A 15864-nucleotide genomic window follows, 5' to 3' on the forward strand; every position below is an offset into this window, starting at 1 on the left:
AAGTCGTCTTTCCGACCTGCCGGAAGGAGCCTGCCGCGCAGGCGCCTTAGGGGGGGTTCCTCTGGGCATCATGGCGTCCCGAGATGTCATCGGGCCGGCGCTGCCTCCGCAGTTGGCCGATTCCGACGCCGCTTCGGTGGACTCCGGGCCGGGTGAGACGAAAAAGGAGGCCATCGCTCGCGGGAACGAGACGGGGCGTCTCCGGGGGGTGGAAGACCCACTCGGGGCTCTTTCAAGCCTCTGACTGAGCCAATCTGGGAAGGAGGAGGAGGAAGTGGGGAGGGCTGGGGCTGGAGGGGGCGATGGAAGTAGACGTCCTCGTGGCTTCCCTTGGCCGTTTATTGGATGCATCCGCTTTTTATCAAATTACCTTTTATTTCATTTTCATTTTCATTTTATACAATCACTTATATACTGTGCATAAAAAAAAGAAAAAAGGAAAAAAAAACCCAACATAACACTTCATTCCCCCATACACCCTCTCTTCTCCCCCTCCAACTTTCCTTTCACCCCTCCAGCATTCCCCTCTTCTACTTCCCTACCCCCTCAGACATCTCCCCCTCCCTCCATTTCACCCTCCTTACATTCCCTCTCACTCCCTCTTTACTTCTCCCTTCTCTTTCCCTCTTCTCCTCACTTTGGTGTATCCATACAATTCAATTTGTTTTTTACAATAAAAGTAGAAAAAGAAAAAAAGAAAAAAAAAAAGAAAAACGAGCCGCAGTACACAAGTGAATTCTTATTGTTCTAAGGATTGAAACTGTAATTCCACCCTCCCCCCTCCCCCCCTATAATCCCCCCTCCCTAACCCCCTTACGGCTTCGCAGGTCCCATGCCCGGCATAATTCTTTAACAAGCATTTAAGTATAATAAGGCCAGCTAACTTTAAAATTGAAAAAATAAGATAAAAGTAAAGCCAAAAAGAAAAAGGAAAAATAGTAGAAAATAAGAAATAAAAAAAAAAAACACCCACACTCACACACAAAAAGAAGAAAGAAACAAAAAGGGTCAATAAACCCACTACGTTAACACATCTTCCCATTATCTGTAAATCTTAAACAATGTGACTCATTCCAAATTTCGATTATTTTGCTACTTGCAGGGTTTCAAACTGCATTAGAGCCAGGTAAGTTGATCAATTAGAATTCCCCAACTAAAAGTCTCCTTGCTTTGTCTATCTATTCAGACCTTTAATTTATCTCTTTTTTATCCAAATATCCAAACCTTTCTATAACACCATTAAACTCAAATACTTCTTTCATTTTTCATTTCCAACACCTCCCTTTCTATCCTTACCCACCTCCACATATAAATTTTTTACCTTCCACCCTGCCTTTATCCATATCCACATATATATTTTATCCACATTCATTGCTCCTCCCATGTTTACTCCACTTTCCTGAAGATTCTCCGACCAATCTTTCTTAACTTTATATTGATATAGCAACTCAAACAAACATCAGCTTGCGTTCTAGCCCCAGGTAATCTAATTAAACTTTCGCTGCCCTTCCCTCTCCCACGCACCTCCCAACTCTGTTCGTCCCAAACCGCAACTCAAAAAGATCACAATTTCCGCTCTCCTCGCCTAAGAAAATAGTTCATGCACAATTTGAGTTAGAGTTCAGACAAAACTTCTGTACAATATATGTCCACAATCAGCAACGCTTCTTTCAGTCTCCATGTCTCATCCTCGATATGCCACTTTTCCATTTTATCCCAGACGGAAATCATAAAACTTTAAAAACATCGCTTAGTCTTTATTCTTTAGTCTTCTGCCCTTCCGGAAGAGAGAGACAACACCCTCCGCCTTGTAGCCACGTGTCTCGCTGTTTGTCTTCTCCTTCTCCTTGCCTCTCCCCAGATCCGGATGAATCAGGAAGTCCCGCCTTCAGGGTCTCGTAGTAAAATTTTCGGGCTTCACAGACGGAGTTAATGCGGTGTTTTTGATTGCCAAATGTAACTGTAATACCAGCTGGGACTTCCCATTTGTATGGAATCTGAGAGTTTCTGAGTTCTTCGGTTAAGAAAGCGTACTGTCTTCTTGTTCTTAATATTTGAAATGGTATCTCTTTAAAAACAATCAAGTCCTCCCCATCAATTATCAACCTCTTTCCGTAAAGCCTCTGTATTATCTCATTTCTAGATTCCCTTGTAGTAAAGTATATTATTATGTCCCTCGGAAGCTGTCGCTGTTTTGCTACCCAGGAATTCTGGCGGTAAATTCTTTGAATCTGCCAATCAAAGTTAAGTCCCGGACTTCCCACCAAGCGACTGAAAGCCTCAAAAAATGTCTGTTTCAAATTCTCCTGTTGGTTTTCACGCAGTCCTCTAACTCGTATAGCAAAGGCAGTCTTATCATAATTTATCATGACAAGTTCTTTTTGAGCAGTTTCAATTTGCTGTTCTAACGTTTGAATTTTTGATATCAGATTAAGGTTAGTTTCTTCCAAAAGTTCCAATTTGTCTTCCGTTTCAGCAATATAATCTGTCATGACTGTCATTACTCCGATCATATCCTGCTTTGCCTGAGCAATTTTAGCATCAAATTGATCACATAAATCCGATATCAGTTGATTAATCTCCTGTCTGAAATCATTAAGCGTTTTGAGAAGGAATTCTTGTGTTAGCAAGTCTCCCGTGGAGGGTGTAGGAGACAAGGGTAGCGACTTCATAGCAATTTTTGGAGATATGTTATTAAGGAAGCGCTTCTGTTTAGGTTTGGGAGCCATTCCAGAATAAAAATAAAAGACAAGCAATCAAGCGAGCCAAAAATCAAAGTCTGTGCTCCCCTCAGTTAATCTTTTAGCAATTAGTACGGAGAAGCCTTCAGGAGGGTAGGGTCAATTAGCTACGTCAGATCAAACACAAAAGCTACGAGATCGCCATCTTGTGACGCAGCTAAAAAAGAAAGGGAGCCTTTTGCGAAATTGAAGCTGGTATTTTAAATAGTAATAGAAGAAATTCCTCGGGAATGGTCCCCGCCCGGATTGGCTTTTAAATAGCTTAGCTTTGTCCTGGGGGGGGAGGCAATCTGCCTAGGCTGCAAAAAAGGCAGCGCGGAAAACTGGCCGGAGTAAAGGCTCAGCTAATGTTGAACCTCTTCTCCATTCACAGCAAAAAGAAAAGCTATGAATTACAAAGAGATCCTAACGACTGACCTCCTCTCTGCCCCTTTCTGCCAGAAAGGGGAGATATCTATAGATCTTATGAGATATACGAACCAGAGTCCTGGCAGGAGCTTTATTGAGCTCCCGACGGCGGCAGCTCCTCCCCTCGAAGCCGATGCATCCGCTTTTTAGATTGCTTTATTATTCAAGGCAAACGTACCTAACGCTTCTTCGCTTCTTTGCCCCACAACAACCTTGTGAGGTGGGCCGGGCGGAGAGGAGAGAGAGCAGCTGGGTTTCATGGGTAAGGTGGGACTAGAACTCCCAGTCTCCTGGTGATTGGTCGAAACACACACAGACCTTTCATGCTAAAGCAGGACTAGAACTCCCAGTCTCCTGGTGATTGGTCCGAACTCACACCCTGCCCCCATCCCCAACTTTCATGGGTAAGACGGAGCTAGAACCACCAGTCTCCTGGTGATTGGTTGAAAGTCTCCCTCGCACGAACATGACTTTCATGATAAAGTGGGACTAGAACCACCAGTCTCCTGGTGATGGGCCCAAACTGACCCAGCCGGCTTTCATGAGTAAGGCAGGACTAGAACTCCCAGTCTTCTAGTGATTGGCCCAAAGTCTTTGTACTATAATAGATCAGTTATCCTCAGATAAAGAGAATATAAATCAGCGATCACACAAGTGAATATGCCTATTTTTATTCTTATCTCCTTAAAAAATATAGTTGGATAGTCCAAAAACAAATAAAGAAATATTCACCTGAAATATATAACAATAGAATGAAATTTAGTTGCAGGCCCAGCATTGCCTCCTGGCTTCAAGGAAAACTCTGAAAACTCTGATCATGAGCAGAAAGGTGTCTCTGCTCAGACATCCAGAGAGACAGATTCTGATTCCGAAGAGGATGAAGGTTCAAGTCCAGTTCCCAGGTGAGTGCATTGGCTTGAAAGTATGGAGCTGTTTTAAGGGGCAGTTGATGTCAGGATGTCAGTGATAGTTAAACTTTGCATTCCGACTAAAGCTCCTGATAGTATGCCTTGTAGGGGGGCACAATAACATATAAATATCACATACCTATGACATCATCGCCCACAGACATAACAGAACAGAATAACAGAGTTGGAAGGGACCTTGGAGGTCTTCTAGTCCTACTCCATGGTAGGACCAAATGATTGTCCAATCTCTTCTTAAAAGCGTCCAATGTTGCAGCATTCACAACTTCTGGAGGCAAGTTGTTCCATTGGAGATATTGGAACACTGCTATCATGTCTCCCCTAGTCCTTCTTTTCATTAAACTAGACATACCCAGTTCCTGCAACCGTTCTCCATATGTTTTAGCCTCCAGTCCCCTAATCCTCTTTCTTGCCCTTGTCTGCACATATATGTAGCAACATCTTCATCAGTCCGCCTCTTTCTTAAGTAGAAACAGGAAAATTAGGGCACCTTTTTCTTCCAGCAAAGAATGTTAAGCTTCCTCAACTTTTCCTTCAGTTCATCCCTCAGCTATTCATCGTCTGTTGGCACAGACTGAAGGCTGGAAAATTCCCCACATAAAAACCTCCAATTGTTGCACTGTGTTTGAGATGTAAGCAAAACCGCTCTTCGTATTTCAAATATCTTTATTTCAGTCTTCCTTATCTCTATAAAGGAAACGGAGAAGATCTCAGGAAGAGGATGATGATGGGTTTTTTGGACCTGCTCTTCCTCCTGGATTTAAAAAGCAAGAGGAATCACCGGAAAGGTAATTCACACAAGGATGTTAGAACCACACCAACTGCTAACTGAAGGAGCAGGCAAGGAAACCATGACTCCTGCAAGGAAGCTAAAATTCCTCTTTAACATTAGTCGACAAAGTCCACCACTTAAGACCACAGTGGAGCCCAAACTTTATGTTGTTTAAATGAGAAATTTATCAAGTGAATTTTTGCCCCATTTTACAATTTTTCTTGCCACATTTGTTAAGTGAATCACTGCAGTTGTTAACTTAGGACAGGGGTCGGCAACCTTAAATGCTCAAAGAGCATTTAGGACCAAGGTCCTAAACGGAAGCCCCCCATTCAATTCTGGAGCCAACCGGAAGTCCGATTCCCCCACCATAGAGTCTCCTAGTGTGGCGTCCTTTTTCCTCTGCTGACTGGAGGTCTGGTTTCCCCCACCATAGAGTCTCCTACTAGCACGGCATCTTTTTTCCTCTACCTGTCCTAACGGAAAGCCCTATCAATTGTGGAGCCGACCGGCGATAGGGAGCTGCAGCAGAGGAATGAAAGAGCCACATGCGGCTCCAGAGCTGTGGGTCACTGACTCCTGAGTTAGGAGCACGGCTGTTCAGTGAACAACCCCCTCGACTTTGCTTCTCAGAAGGGGTCACATGACCTCAGAACACTGCAAGCGTCATAAATATAAGTCAGTTGCCAGGCGTCCAAATGTAAATCACATGACCATGGAGATGCTGCAATGATCAAAAGTGAAAAATAGTCATAAGTCATTTTTTTTCAGTGCCGTTACAACTTTGAGTGGCCACTAAATGAACTGTTATAAATCGAGGAGCACCCATATCCCAGGAAGAATGTAGAGGCAGATGTGCGTAAGTGGGATATGAACTTACCTGCTTGCAAATATAGCTTGAGAGCAACTTTTTAATAGCCCATTCTTTACATGCTGCATAGGGGAATGTTATTAAAATCTAATTCTATTCTTGAGACCTATTATAGGTCCTGCTTTGCCGCCCGGCTTTAAGAAACCGTCAGGAGACGCTGAAGAAAAACGAGGTAACAAAAGCCAGGTATGAGAAACAATGCAACAAAACACAAAGAATTCAACATTTGTTTGCGGGATGTGTGTGGAGCAAAGTATTTTAACCCAAGTTCCTTTCCATGATAAATTTGCTAGCTTTGAAATAACTCTGGGTGATTAATCAACCAATGGATTTAGATGTAACTCGTCATTTGTCAGATGTGTATTCTCATTTTACTCTCATATTTCACGGACATTAAAATATGTAGGAGATACCCACCCGTGTTTTCCTGAAAATAAGACAGGGTTTTATTTTCTTTCGACCCCCGAAATAAGCGCTTGGCCTTATTTTAGGGGAGGTCTTATTATTTTTGAGGTGCAGGAGGGGGCGAGCATGGTCACCTCATGGCTGCTGCTGCGTGGCAATATTTTCAGGAGGGCTTATTTTGGGGGGATGGCTTATTTTAGGATATGTGCTCAAAAGCCCGATTGGGCTTATTATCTGGGGAGGTCTTATTTTCGGGAAAACGGTATATATGGGAAGGGTGGGTCTACAACCAACAATCGACCACTTGATTGTTTTCTTAACCGGAGTCTGTGGTTGGCTGCCTTCCCACCCCATCAGCTCTCACAGAGACAAGGAACCTTAGTAAGTGTCCGATTCTACAACTTTCTGAAATTCAATTTAAACTGGACACAGAAAACTGAGACTCAATTCCTGAAATATAATCACAAGCAGTTGTTGTGATAGATTAATGCCATTGTCATAAATGGCTCTTAGATTAATAGATTAATGCCGTTGTCATAAATGGCTAGTTTAGACTAGATGAGTTCCCTTCCCCTCTCGAATCATGTGGCTGTTGGTTGTTTTAAATTCCCTGTACTTTTTGTTGTAGTTCTTGTGTTTCCCTTCCCCTCCTTTGGGTTTGTGCACCGCCCTGAGTCCCCCTGGGAATAGGGTGGCATATAAATAAAATGAACCTTGAACCTTTGGCAGTAGCTGTGGAAACAATCATTTCAAGCAAGGATACGAGAACCATTCGTTTCTTACAAATCAAGACAAATCCATGTGTCCCAGGATAATTGTCAGGCCTGCAGTCATATTCCTTTTAGGATTTTGGCCTGCCACACTTTCTATTATTTTTTTCTATTGCTGTTTCATTAGTGGGGAATAGGGAGGGGGGAATAGGAAGGAGCAGAATGTGTTGTCGTAATAAAACATTCCTTTCTAGGTCGTTCCTTGTCTCCGCACCTCTGCACCTGACCGGAACTAGATGGGTGGAAATGCCAGCGTGGCAGAGGAAGATTGGACCATGTGATGGACTTGTGGGTGTGGGGGGGGGCAAGGTTTTGAACTTTCAACTGGGTGGAAACCCAGGAAGCTTTCAGATTCGGGTTTCCACAGTTTGTACCAACATGTCTGTCTTATTAAATTGGAACTGATGAAAGTTATGTTTTGAACTCTGATTTAATTCTGGATGATATTTGGAACGCTGACAATAATATTGCAGTTTCCAATCTGGGCCGGCCACCAGGACCAGAGGTGTAGTTTTCCCAAGCTTTTGGACTCCTGCTGGAACCCGTCCTTAGAGAAATGCTCTCTGACCAGAATGTGTGTTTGTACCTTATATATCTCACAACAAGAGTTGATATTTCCATTTGAAAAGACCCCTCTGTTTTTTACAAGCGTAAATCAGAAAACTACAGGGAGAAGAGGGACATTCCTAACAGCTAAGAAATGATGTCTTGCAGATTGTGATGCACGTGAAGCTTTAGAGGCCGAAGGTCTGCAATAAACATTTGGTATTATTTAAAATGTCAATTTTTGCTGAACCGGCGGGATTTTGTCTTTATTCTGTGTTGCGCTGAAGGCAAGCGATGATGAGGAAGAGGAAAATGTATTTGGTCCCATGCCCGCCAGCGGATCGGTGGAATCCAACCCAGGTGCTGAGATTGAAGATCGGGCTCGAAGAATGAAGGAGAAACTTCTGGGAGTTGATGTGAGTTGCCTAAATCATTTGTGTTGCTTTTTCTTTTTTTCTTTCTCTTTTAGTATATTTCATTTTCATTTTCGTGCACTCACATGTATACACCATACAGTATTAAACAATAATTGCATCAATTCCTCTTGTCAACAATGCTCCAGAAAATAAAAGCCCAATATATCTCTTCCATTCTCCATACACCTCTTTCTTCCACCACCCTCCAACTTTCTATCTTCCCTCCATCATCGCCCTCTACCCTACTTCCCCTCGCCCTCTACCACTCCTCTCTCCAGATCTGCTCCCCCCCTTCCTTTTCACCTTCCCCCCCACCCTCTCTCACATCCCTCTCTACCCATCTTTCTTCTTTCCTCCTCCTCCTCCCCTTGGTATATTTCCACTATATGTTAATGTACTTGGCTTATCCTATTTTTAAAGAAAAATTAAAGAAAAACAGTATACATGTGAAGTCACATTGCATTGAGATCTAACACATCGTGTCTAGCCTAATATATATCCCTCCCTCCCCCCAGACTTTCCAGAACCCGTACACAGTATAGATTTTTAACAAACACAGTCTAAAATCTATTGAGAAGAAATAAATAAATAAATAAATAAATAACATCTCTACCTTAGCTTCTTCTTGCTAAGCTAACTTTAAACCATTTAAATCATTCCTGATCTTAAGCATAGGCTAACTGGAATTTCTTGGTCCCGTATTTATTTTGTATATAGTCAATCCATTTTTTCCAGTCTCGTTTATATCTCTCATTTGAGTGATCTTTAAGATATGCCGATATTTTAGCCATCTTGGCTAAATTTGTAACTTTCAATGTCCATTCTTGGATTGTAGGCAGGTCTTCCTTCTTCCAGTATTGCGCCACCAACAGTCTTGCTGCCGTTATTAAGTGCAGGATCAAGTTAGTCTCTACCGCTGTAAAGTCAGTACTTATACCTAGCAAAAATAACTGAGGAGTAAACTTTATCCTTCTTTTAAAGATATTTTGCATAATCCACCATATTTTTATCCAAAATGCCTTAACCTTTTGGCAAGTCCACCATATATGGAAATAGGTAGCATCGAGAGAACCACATCTCCAACATTTGGGTTGTAAATTCGGATACACAGAAGCCAGCTTTTTAGGATCTAAATGCCATCTATAGAACATCTTGTAAAAATTTTCTCTCAGGTTTTGAGCTTGTGTAAATTTCACATTTCTTACCCAAATTTTTTCCCATGTATCCAACATTATTGGTTCTTCAATATTTTGAGCCCACTTTACCATACAATCTTTAACTAATTCTGTTTCCGAATCTATCTGTATTAATACATTATATATCCTCTTTATATGCATTAAACTTTGATCTCTTATTTGTTTAAATAAGTTGTCCTCAATTTGGACAAAACCAATTTTTTGATCTATTTTTCACCTGGCCTGTAATTGCCTGTACTGGAACCATGTTTGAACTGCCTTCTCCTCTTTTAATACCTCTAAGGATTTTAATTGTAGTGCCCCTCCTTCCAAAATAAGAAGCTGTCTATAAGTAATTCTATCCTGTTTTTGTGCTATATTTATATTTTCAATTGCATGTCTAGGAATTGCCCACATAGGTATCTTATCATTTAATTTATGTTGATATTTTTTCCAAACCCGCAGTAAAGCATTTCTTAAGATATGACTTTTAAAGTTTTTGTCCAGTTTTTTGTTAAATAACAAGTAAGCATGCCAACCATATACCAGATCATATCCCTCAAGGTTCACTATCCTATCATTAGTTAAATTGATCCAATCACAAATTACGGACAACACCACTGCACATAATATAGTTTTAAATTTGGTAGTTTCAAGCCTCCCCTCTCGCATATATCTTGCATTATTTTCAGCTTTACTCTCGACTTCTTTCCTGCCCATACAAATTTATTGATACCCTTCTGCCATTCTAAAAGATTCGCATCTTTTTTAAGTATAGGTAACATTTGGAAAAGAAATAAAAATTTTGGTAAGATATTCATTTTCACTGCCGCGATTCTTCCCAGCAAAGATAAGTGTAACTTCTCCCATTTTTTCATCTCTATCTGTATACTATGCCAGAGTGGTTCATAATTATACTTGAATAGTTTCCCATTTGAGATTGAAATATTAACTCCAAGATATTTAACCTTTTTGACTACCTCACATCCTAACATTCCTCCTAATTCCTCCTTTTGTTTAGTATTCATATTTATGGCTAATATTTTCGTTTTCCCTAAGTTTATTTTAAAACCAGACACTTGACCATATTGATTAATCGTATTCATTAAAACCATACTGGATTCCTGCAGTTGTTCCAATATTATGACCAAATCATCCGCAAAAGCCCGCACTCTGTATTCTTGCTACCTAACCTTAATTCCTTTTAGGCCCTCCAAGCCCCGTATTTTATTCAATAATACTTCCAAAGTTATAATAAACAATAGTGGGGACAAAGGACAGCCCTGTTTTGTACCCTTTCCAATTTGAAAGGATTCTGTTAAACTTCCATTGACTATAATTTGAGCTGTTTGTTGTTGATATATTGCTTTGATTGTTTGTAAAAAACTATGCTGAGATTGAAGATCGGGCTCGAAAAATGAAGGAGAAACTTCCTGGAGATGCTGATGTGAGTTGCCTAAATCATTTGTGTTGCTTTTTCTTAAACACCAACAGCGTTATGAAGGCATTCGCTGATCAGTTCTTCACAGATACGTCTCAATTTTGCTTCCTATCAAAGGATGAATCCAAACAAGCTAAAAGAGACTCTTGGATGGTTGATCTTCCCCCGGAACTCAAAAACTTCGGTTTTGGTCCACGGACATTCAAAAGAAGAGCCAATGATAATTCTGGAGACAGATCCATTTGGACAGATACTCCGGCCGATAGAGAAAAGAAAGCTAAGGTAAGTCTTGTGTTCCCATGTGGTTTGCCAGTGAAAATATTCTTCATTCGTATTCATGGGTTGGCAGATCTGATACTTATCCTGCAACAAGCGCTCTACATGGGGCTGCCCTTGAAGAGTGTTCGAAGACTTCAGTTGGTAGAGGGTCTCCTGCTTGAGCAGAGGGCTGGACTAGAAGACCTCCAAGGTCCCTTCCAGCTGGGCAGGTTAAAAAAGTTAAAATCTCCCAGCTGGAATTTTTGAGCCAACCCTATTTATGCTGACAACGTCCCTCTACAGCAGTGACGGCTTTTCCAGACCGAAGCACACACACACAAATGCGTGAACCCCCAAAATCCAATGCATGCCCCCCTGCTTATGCCCTCCCGCATCTGCGCACGTGTGTGTTGCGGCCTGCGGCCAAATCCCCAAAGTGGAATGTGTGTATGTCTCCCCACGCATGCACCCCGCATATGCGCAGCAGAGACCTGAAAATTAGTGGCCGGCCGGAGGCATGCACGCATGGGCAGCAGAGCCGAACTGAGGTGACGTCTCGCTTGCCCACAGAGAGGCCACTGGTACAAGTGCCACAGGTTTGCCATCACAGCTCTACCGGGTACATTCTCAGCATGAATAGATGAAATTCTCAGCATACCATGAAATAACAGTTTCTTTTTCCTGGCATAAAGCGATGTGCACCTAGGTTGCGCACTCACGATTTTTTTCCCCGCGAGAGTCAAAACTGTCCTTAGATCTTATCTTTTGGGTGCCTTAAGATGTCATAAAGGAGACCTTGATTAACCAAGATTCCCTTCTGGTTTGTGCATTTCTTTGGGCCCCCTGCTAACTCATCTTTTTTTCCCACCCCTGGTCTTCAGGAACAGCAGGAAGGAAAGAAGCCCATCTCCAAGGACAAGGAAGAAGCCTTCCCCTCCGAGAGGGACAAAAGGCTGGCTGAGCAGATCTCCTCCTACAATGTAGGTGTCCCGTCATCTGTGGAGTGTGTGTGTGTGTGTGTGTATGTGTCCCTCAGCGATGCTGTTTTCTTTGGAGATGTCTCTCCTGCCTCTTCGGGAATCTCTCGCTGGTTTCCCAAATACCGAGACGGAACCATAATTTCTTTTTCTGTGTTTCTATGGAAACGTGATCACACACTGCCTTCTAGCGAAGTTATTAATTGAGACTGAAGTCACTAGTAGTATAAACATTGCTTTTATTTTATGAGAACTCACAGTATCCTGGATTATCTAATTGCCTGCCTGTCAGTCTGTCTAACACCTTCCTTCCTTTCTTCCTTCCTTCCTTCCTTCCTTCGGACCCTCACCACCCTCCAGGCCTTCCGCAAAGCCCTCAAAACCTGGCTGTTCCGACAGACCTGGGGCTGATGAGTTCCCGTCCCCGCTCGAATTGTGTGGCTGTTGATTGTTTTTAAATTGTTGTGTTGTTTGTCCGTTGTCTTTTTCCCCTGTTTGTATCCCCTCCCTCCTTTCCTTGGTTTGTGAGCCGCCCTGAGTCCCTCTGGGAATAGGGCGGCATAGAAATACAATCAAATCAAATTCCTTCCTTCCTTCCTTCCTTCCTTCCTTTTTCTTTCTTTCTATTTATCTATATATTATCTATTCTAGCTATCTATCCATCCTATCCTATCTAACATCTATCTCGATTTATATAACATATCTATCTATATCCTTTTAACATCTCTCTGTGTCCATCTATTTTCTTTTTAACATGACCGTTTTTCATACTTGCCACCATTGTAGCCTCCCCGTGGTCACATGATCAGCATGTAGACACTTAGCAACTGGTTCATATTTAAGATGGTTGCAGTGTCTTGGGGTCACATGCACCCTTCTGTCAAGCAAAATCAATTGGGGGGGGGGGAGCAAGATTCATTTAACCACTGTGTTGCTAACAACAAGTGAATCACTTAACAATGGCAGCAAGAAAGGTCATAAAACGGAGCAAAAGTCACTTAACAGTCGTCTCGCTGAGCAACAGAACTTTTTGCCTCTATTGTGGTCCTATTGTGGGGACCTGCCTGTTTGTAAACAATGGTCTTCGAATACTTACTTTACTTTATTGCCATTGCACCTTGTACAACAAAATTAAATACGACCTTCAGTGTACAATGACACTTCAGGTTGTGGTTGTTAAGGAATTGCGCACAGTCATTAAGCACAGACATCAGGGGGTGGCTGGTTTCCTCATTGGCCTGACTTGCTGGAAGCTGGCAGTGAAGATCACAAGGGGTGAGGATGGGATGGTGGGAAGCTGTGACCATTGTACCTGTGTGCCCAGTCGCCAAGTGCCCCCAGTCACGATCCTGTGACGGTGGGGACACTGCGACAGCTACAGCTTCCAAGGACCGGCCGAAAGTCTTCTTGTTGAGCCCTGTTGTAACTTCGAATGGTTGCTGAGCCAGGAGTCACTAAATGAGGACTATCTGTATAGTACAGAGCCCTTCCCTGCCTTTCATGGTTGACAAAGCATCATATGATAGCCCCCTGGCGACAGCCGTGGGACCAGCCCCTTGGGGGGCTCCTAGTGCCCTGGGCAAAACCCCTTCGGTGTGGAAACCAAGTTGCTGTTCCTTGTCTGTCTATCTCCTGATTCCATTGTCTTCCTTCCAGCTTTCTAATTCTTTTTTTTAAATTAAATTAAATTTATTTCCAAAACAAACATATATTGTAAAAAGTATATCAGCTGGTTACAAAAAGCTTTTGTGCATCTCTTCCACCGTCATCAAAAATAATTCATATTAATTCAAATAACTCAAATATTTACTATATTAACATCATCATACCTCCACTTTTATTTGACTACAGTTATTTAAACATCCTTCATCCTTAAATATACCAAGATTCAATCCATAACCACATGCTGGCATTTCATTTACTTATTTATAAAATCCTCCATTAACATTAAATCCTCATATCCTGTTTTAGCTAAACATCCATAATATTTAATACCAAAGTTTTCTAATCCTCCATGTATATAATTTATTATCATTATCCTTTCTTTATTTAACTATATCCTATATCATAGCATTTTCCCCCTATTAGTTAAAATTTAACTGTATATAGTTTTGTTTTTTTAATGATAATTATTATTGTTATTAATAATCTTTATAGTCCAAAAGTATTTCTAACCTTCCCTTCTCATATTCAGTTATTACTTATCATAACAACTCAACATTATATACATTACTATCATCATCAATTTTTATTTAACTATACCTATTACCAATGGATTTAACTAACAGCTTTCTAATTGAATGTTGATTTTATTTATATGCCGCCCTTTTCCCCCGAAGGGGACTCAGGGCAGCTCACAACTCAAAACCAGGGGAGGGGGGATACAGACAAAATTAAAAACGACACAAAACAATACATAGTTTAAAACACACAACAGTCATACCATTCAAGACGGGGGCAACAGCTCTTTAGCCCCAGGCCTGTCGGAACAGCCAGGTTTTAAGGGCTTTGCGGAAGGCCTGGAGGGTGGTGAGGGTTCGAATCTCCACGGGGAGTTCGTTCCAGAGGGTCGGAGCAGCCACAGAGAAGGCTCTCCTCCGGGTAGTCGCCAGTCGACACCGGCCGGCAGATGGAATTCGGAGGAGGCCTAGTCTGTGGGATTTAATCGGTCTATTGGAGGTAATTGGCAGCAGGCGATCTCTCAAGTACCCAGGTCTTGTAATTCTTGTAATGCTTATTGTTCTAAATATTCTAAAACCCCAGGACTCCCAGAGATCTGAATCCCTGCTGGACCTACATCGGAAGAAGCTAAAGAGCAAAACCGACGGGGAGAAGAATAAGCCGCAGGAGAGAAGGCCCTTCGACCGAGACCAGGACCTTCAGGTCCACCAGATCGACGAAGCCCGAAAGAAGGCCCTCATAAAACGCTCCAGAGACTTAAACACCAGGTTTTCCCACGGCAAATGCAACACGTTTTTATAACGGATGCCGACCGAAACGGCACGCGTGCTGAAGAAAACGCTTCCTTTGTACATACGACACCGTATGTGTGGAAAAAATAACATTCCTTTAAATGGAAGTTCTACTACAGCGATGAACTTTTTTCACCTTAGGTGCCAAATGCAGGCCCACCCCCATAATTTAATGCCCCCCCCCCCCGTGCTGTGCCCCCTGCGCATGCACGTGTGACAACCCCCTCCCTTGCCCCACGCATGCACACACAGCTTTCTTGGACCCAGGGGAGGGCGAAAATGGCCTCCCCCCCCCCCCCCGAAGGCCCTCCTGAGGTCAGAAGCAGTCCGTTTTCTGACTTCCAGTGGAGCCAGTAGGTCTGTTTTTCAGACTCCAGAGGCTTTCTAGGGGTGCAGGAGGTGGGGTGGGGTGGGAGGGGACAGCCCAACGTGCAAACTGGAAGTTTGGGAAATCCAGGTTGCCCGTTGGGCAGTTTTTCTCCCTCCGGAAGCTTCAGGGAAGCCTCCGAAGGGCGAAAGATGGCCAAAAATCAACTGGCCAGGGCGTGCATGCATGCCTCTCGTGTCCTCAGAAATAGCTCCACATGCCACCTTGTGGCACGCGTGTCATAGTTTCGCCATCACAGTTCTTCTACATTCTGTTGCGTGGGTGACTGGATTTTGGTTCCACGAGTCCGGCAATTGGCGTGAGGGAGGAATTTAACAGTGGGACGAGTAGAATTTGACTCCGAAAGGGTTTTTCCCTCACCTTCCCCTGCACAAACAGAGACATAATCATCGCTGTGCCTCTTCTGGTGAGATTCACCGTATGGTTCCCTTCCCCAAGGATGGCGAAAGGGGAGTTGTGAAGAATCCACCTGTTCTTGGGAAGATTTCCTTTGACATTTTTTCTGAAAAGGAATAAGCCCATTTGAAATATTTTAAGTTTTAAATACTCCGTAAATGGATTTTAAAAAAACCCAACAACATTTCTTCAGCTCGGATTCCCTTGGGATTTCAAATGTCAGAATGCTGGGTGTATAACTTGACATTTGGAGTTGATAGAGAGAAATCAGATGGCTGCTGCAAATAGCTTGAGAATCTAATCATAATTATCACTTACAAGAAAGATTATTAACCTTACCTGTACATTTGACAGGGTGATGAATAAGGCATAACAACCATCTCTATTAAAATTGTCCCAGTC

At 42.5% G+C, this 15864-nt stretch overlaps 1 protein-coding gene across 3 annotated transcripts; it reads left to right on the top strand.

The window, feature by feature from the left end:
* The first annotated feature begins 22 nt into the window (after positions 1 to 22).
* GPALPP1 (GPALPP motifs containing 1) lies at positions 23 to 14785 on the top strand. 3 transcript variants are annotated; one of them, XM_032226499.1, is made up of 8 exons: positions 23 to 152; positions 3919 to 4051; positions 4771 to 4863; positions 5834 to 5904; positions 7727 to 7855; positions 10589 to 10753; positions 11611 to 11709; positions 14470 to 14785. In XM_032226499.1, the coding sequence occupies exons 1-8, from the start codon at positions 84 to 86 to the stop codon at positions 14686 to 14688; spliced, it is 978 nt and encodes a 325-aa protein (XP_032082390.1). In that variant the 5' UTR covers positions 23 to 83; the 3' UTR covers positions 14689 to 14785. The 3 variants fall into 3 exon arrangements, with proteins under 3 accessions (XP_032082390.1, XP_032082389.1, XP_032082388.1); XM_032226498.1 differs by having other exon boundaries at positions 24 to 152; positions 5823 to 5904; XM_032226497.1 differs by having other exon boundaries at positions 25 to 152; positions 3913 to 4051; positions 5823 to 5904.
* Positions 14786 to 15864: the final 1079 nt, after the last annotated feature.

Source organism: Thamnophis elegans, chromosome 11, assembly GCF_009769535.1.
Source record: "Thamnophis elegans isolate rThaEle1 chromosome 11, rThaEle1.pri, whole genome shotgun sequence".
Classification (NCBI taxonomy): Eukaryota; Metazoa; Chordata; class Lepidosauria; order Squamata; family Colubridae; genus Thamnophis; species Thamnophis elegans.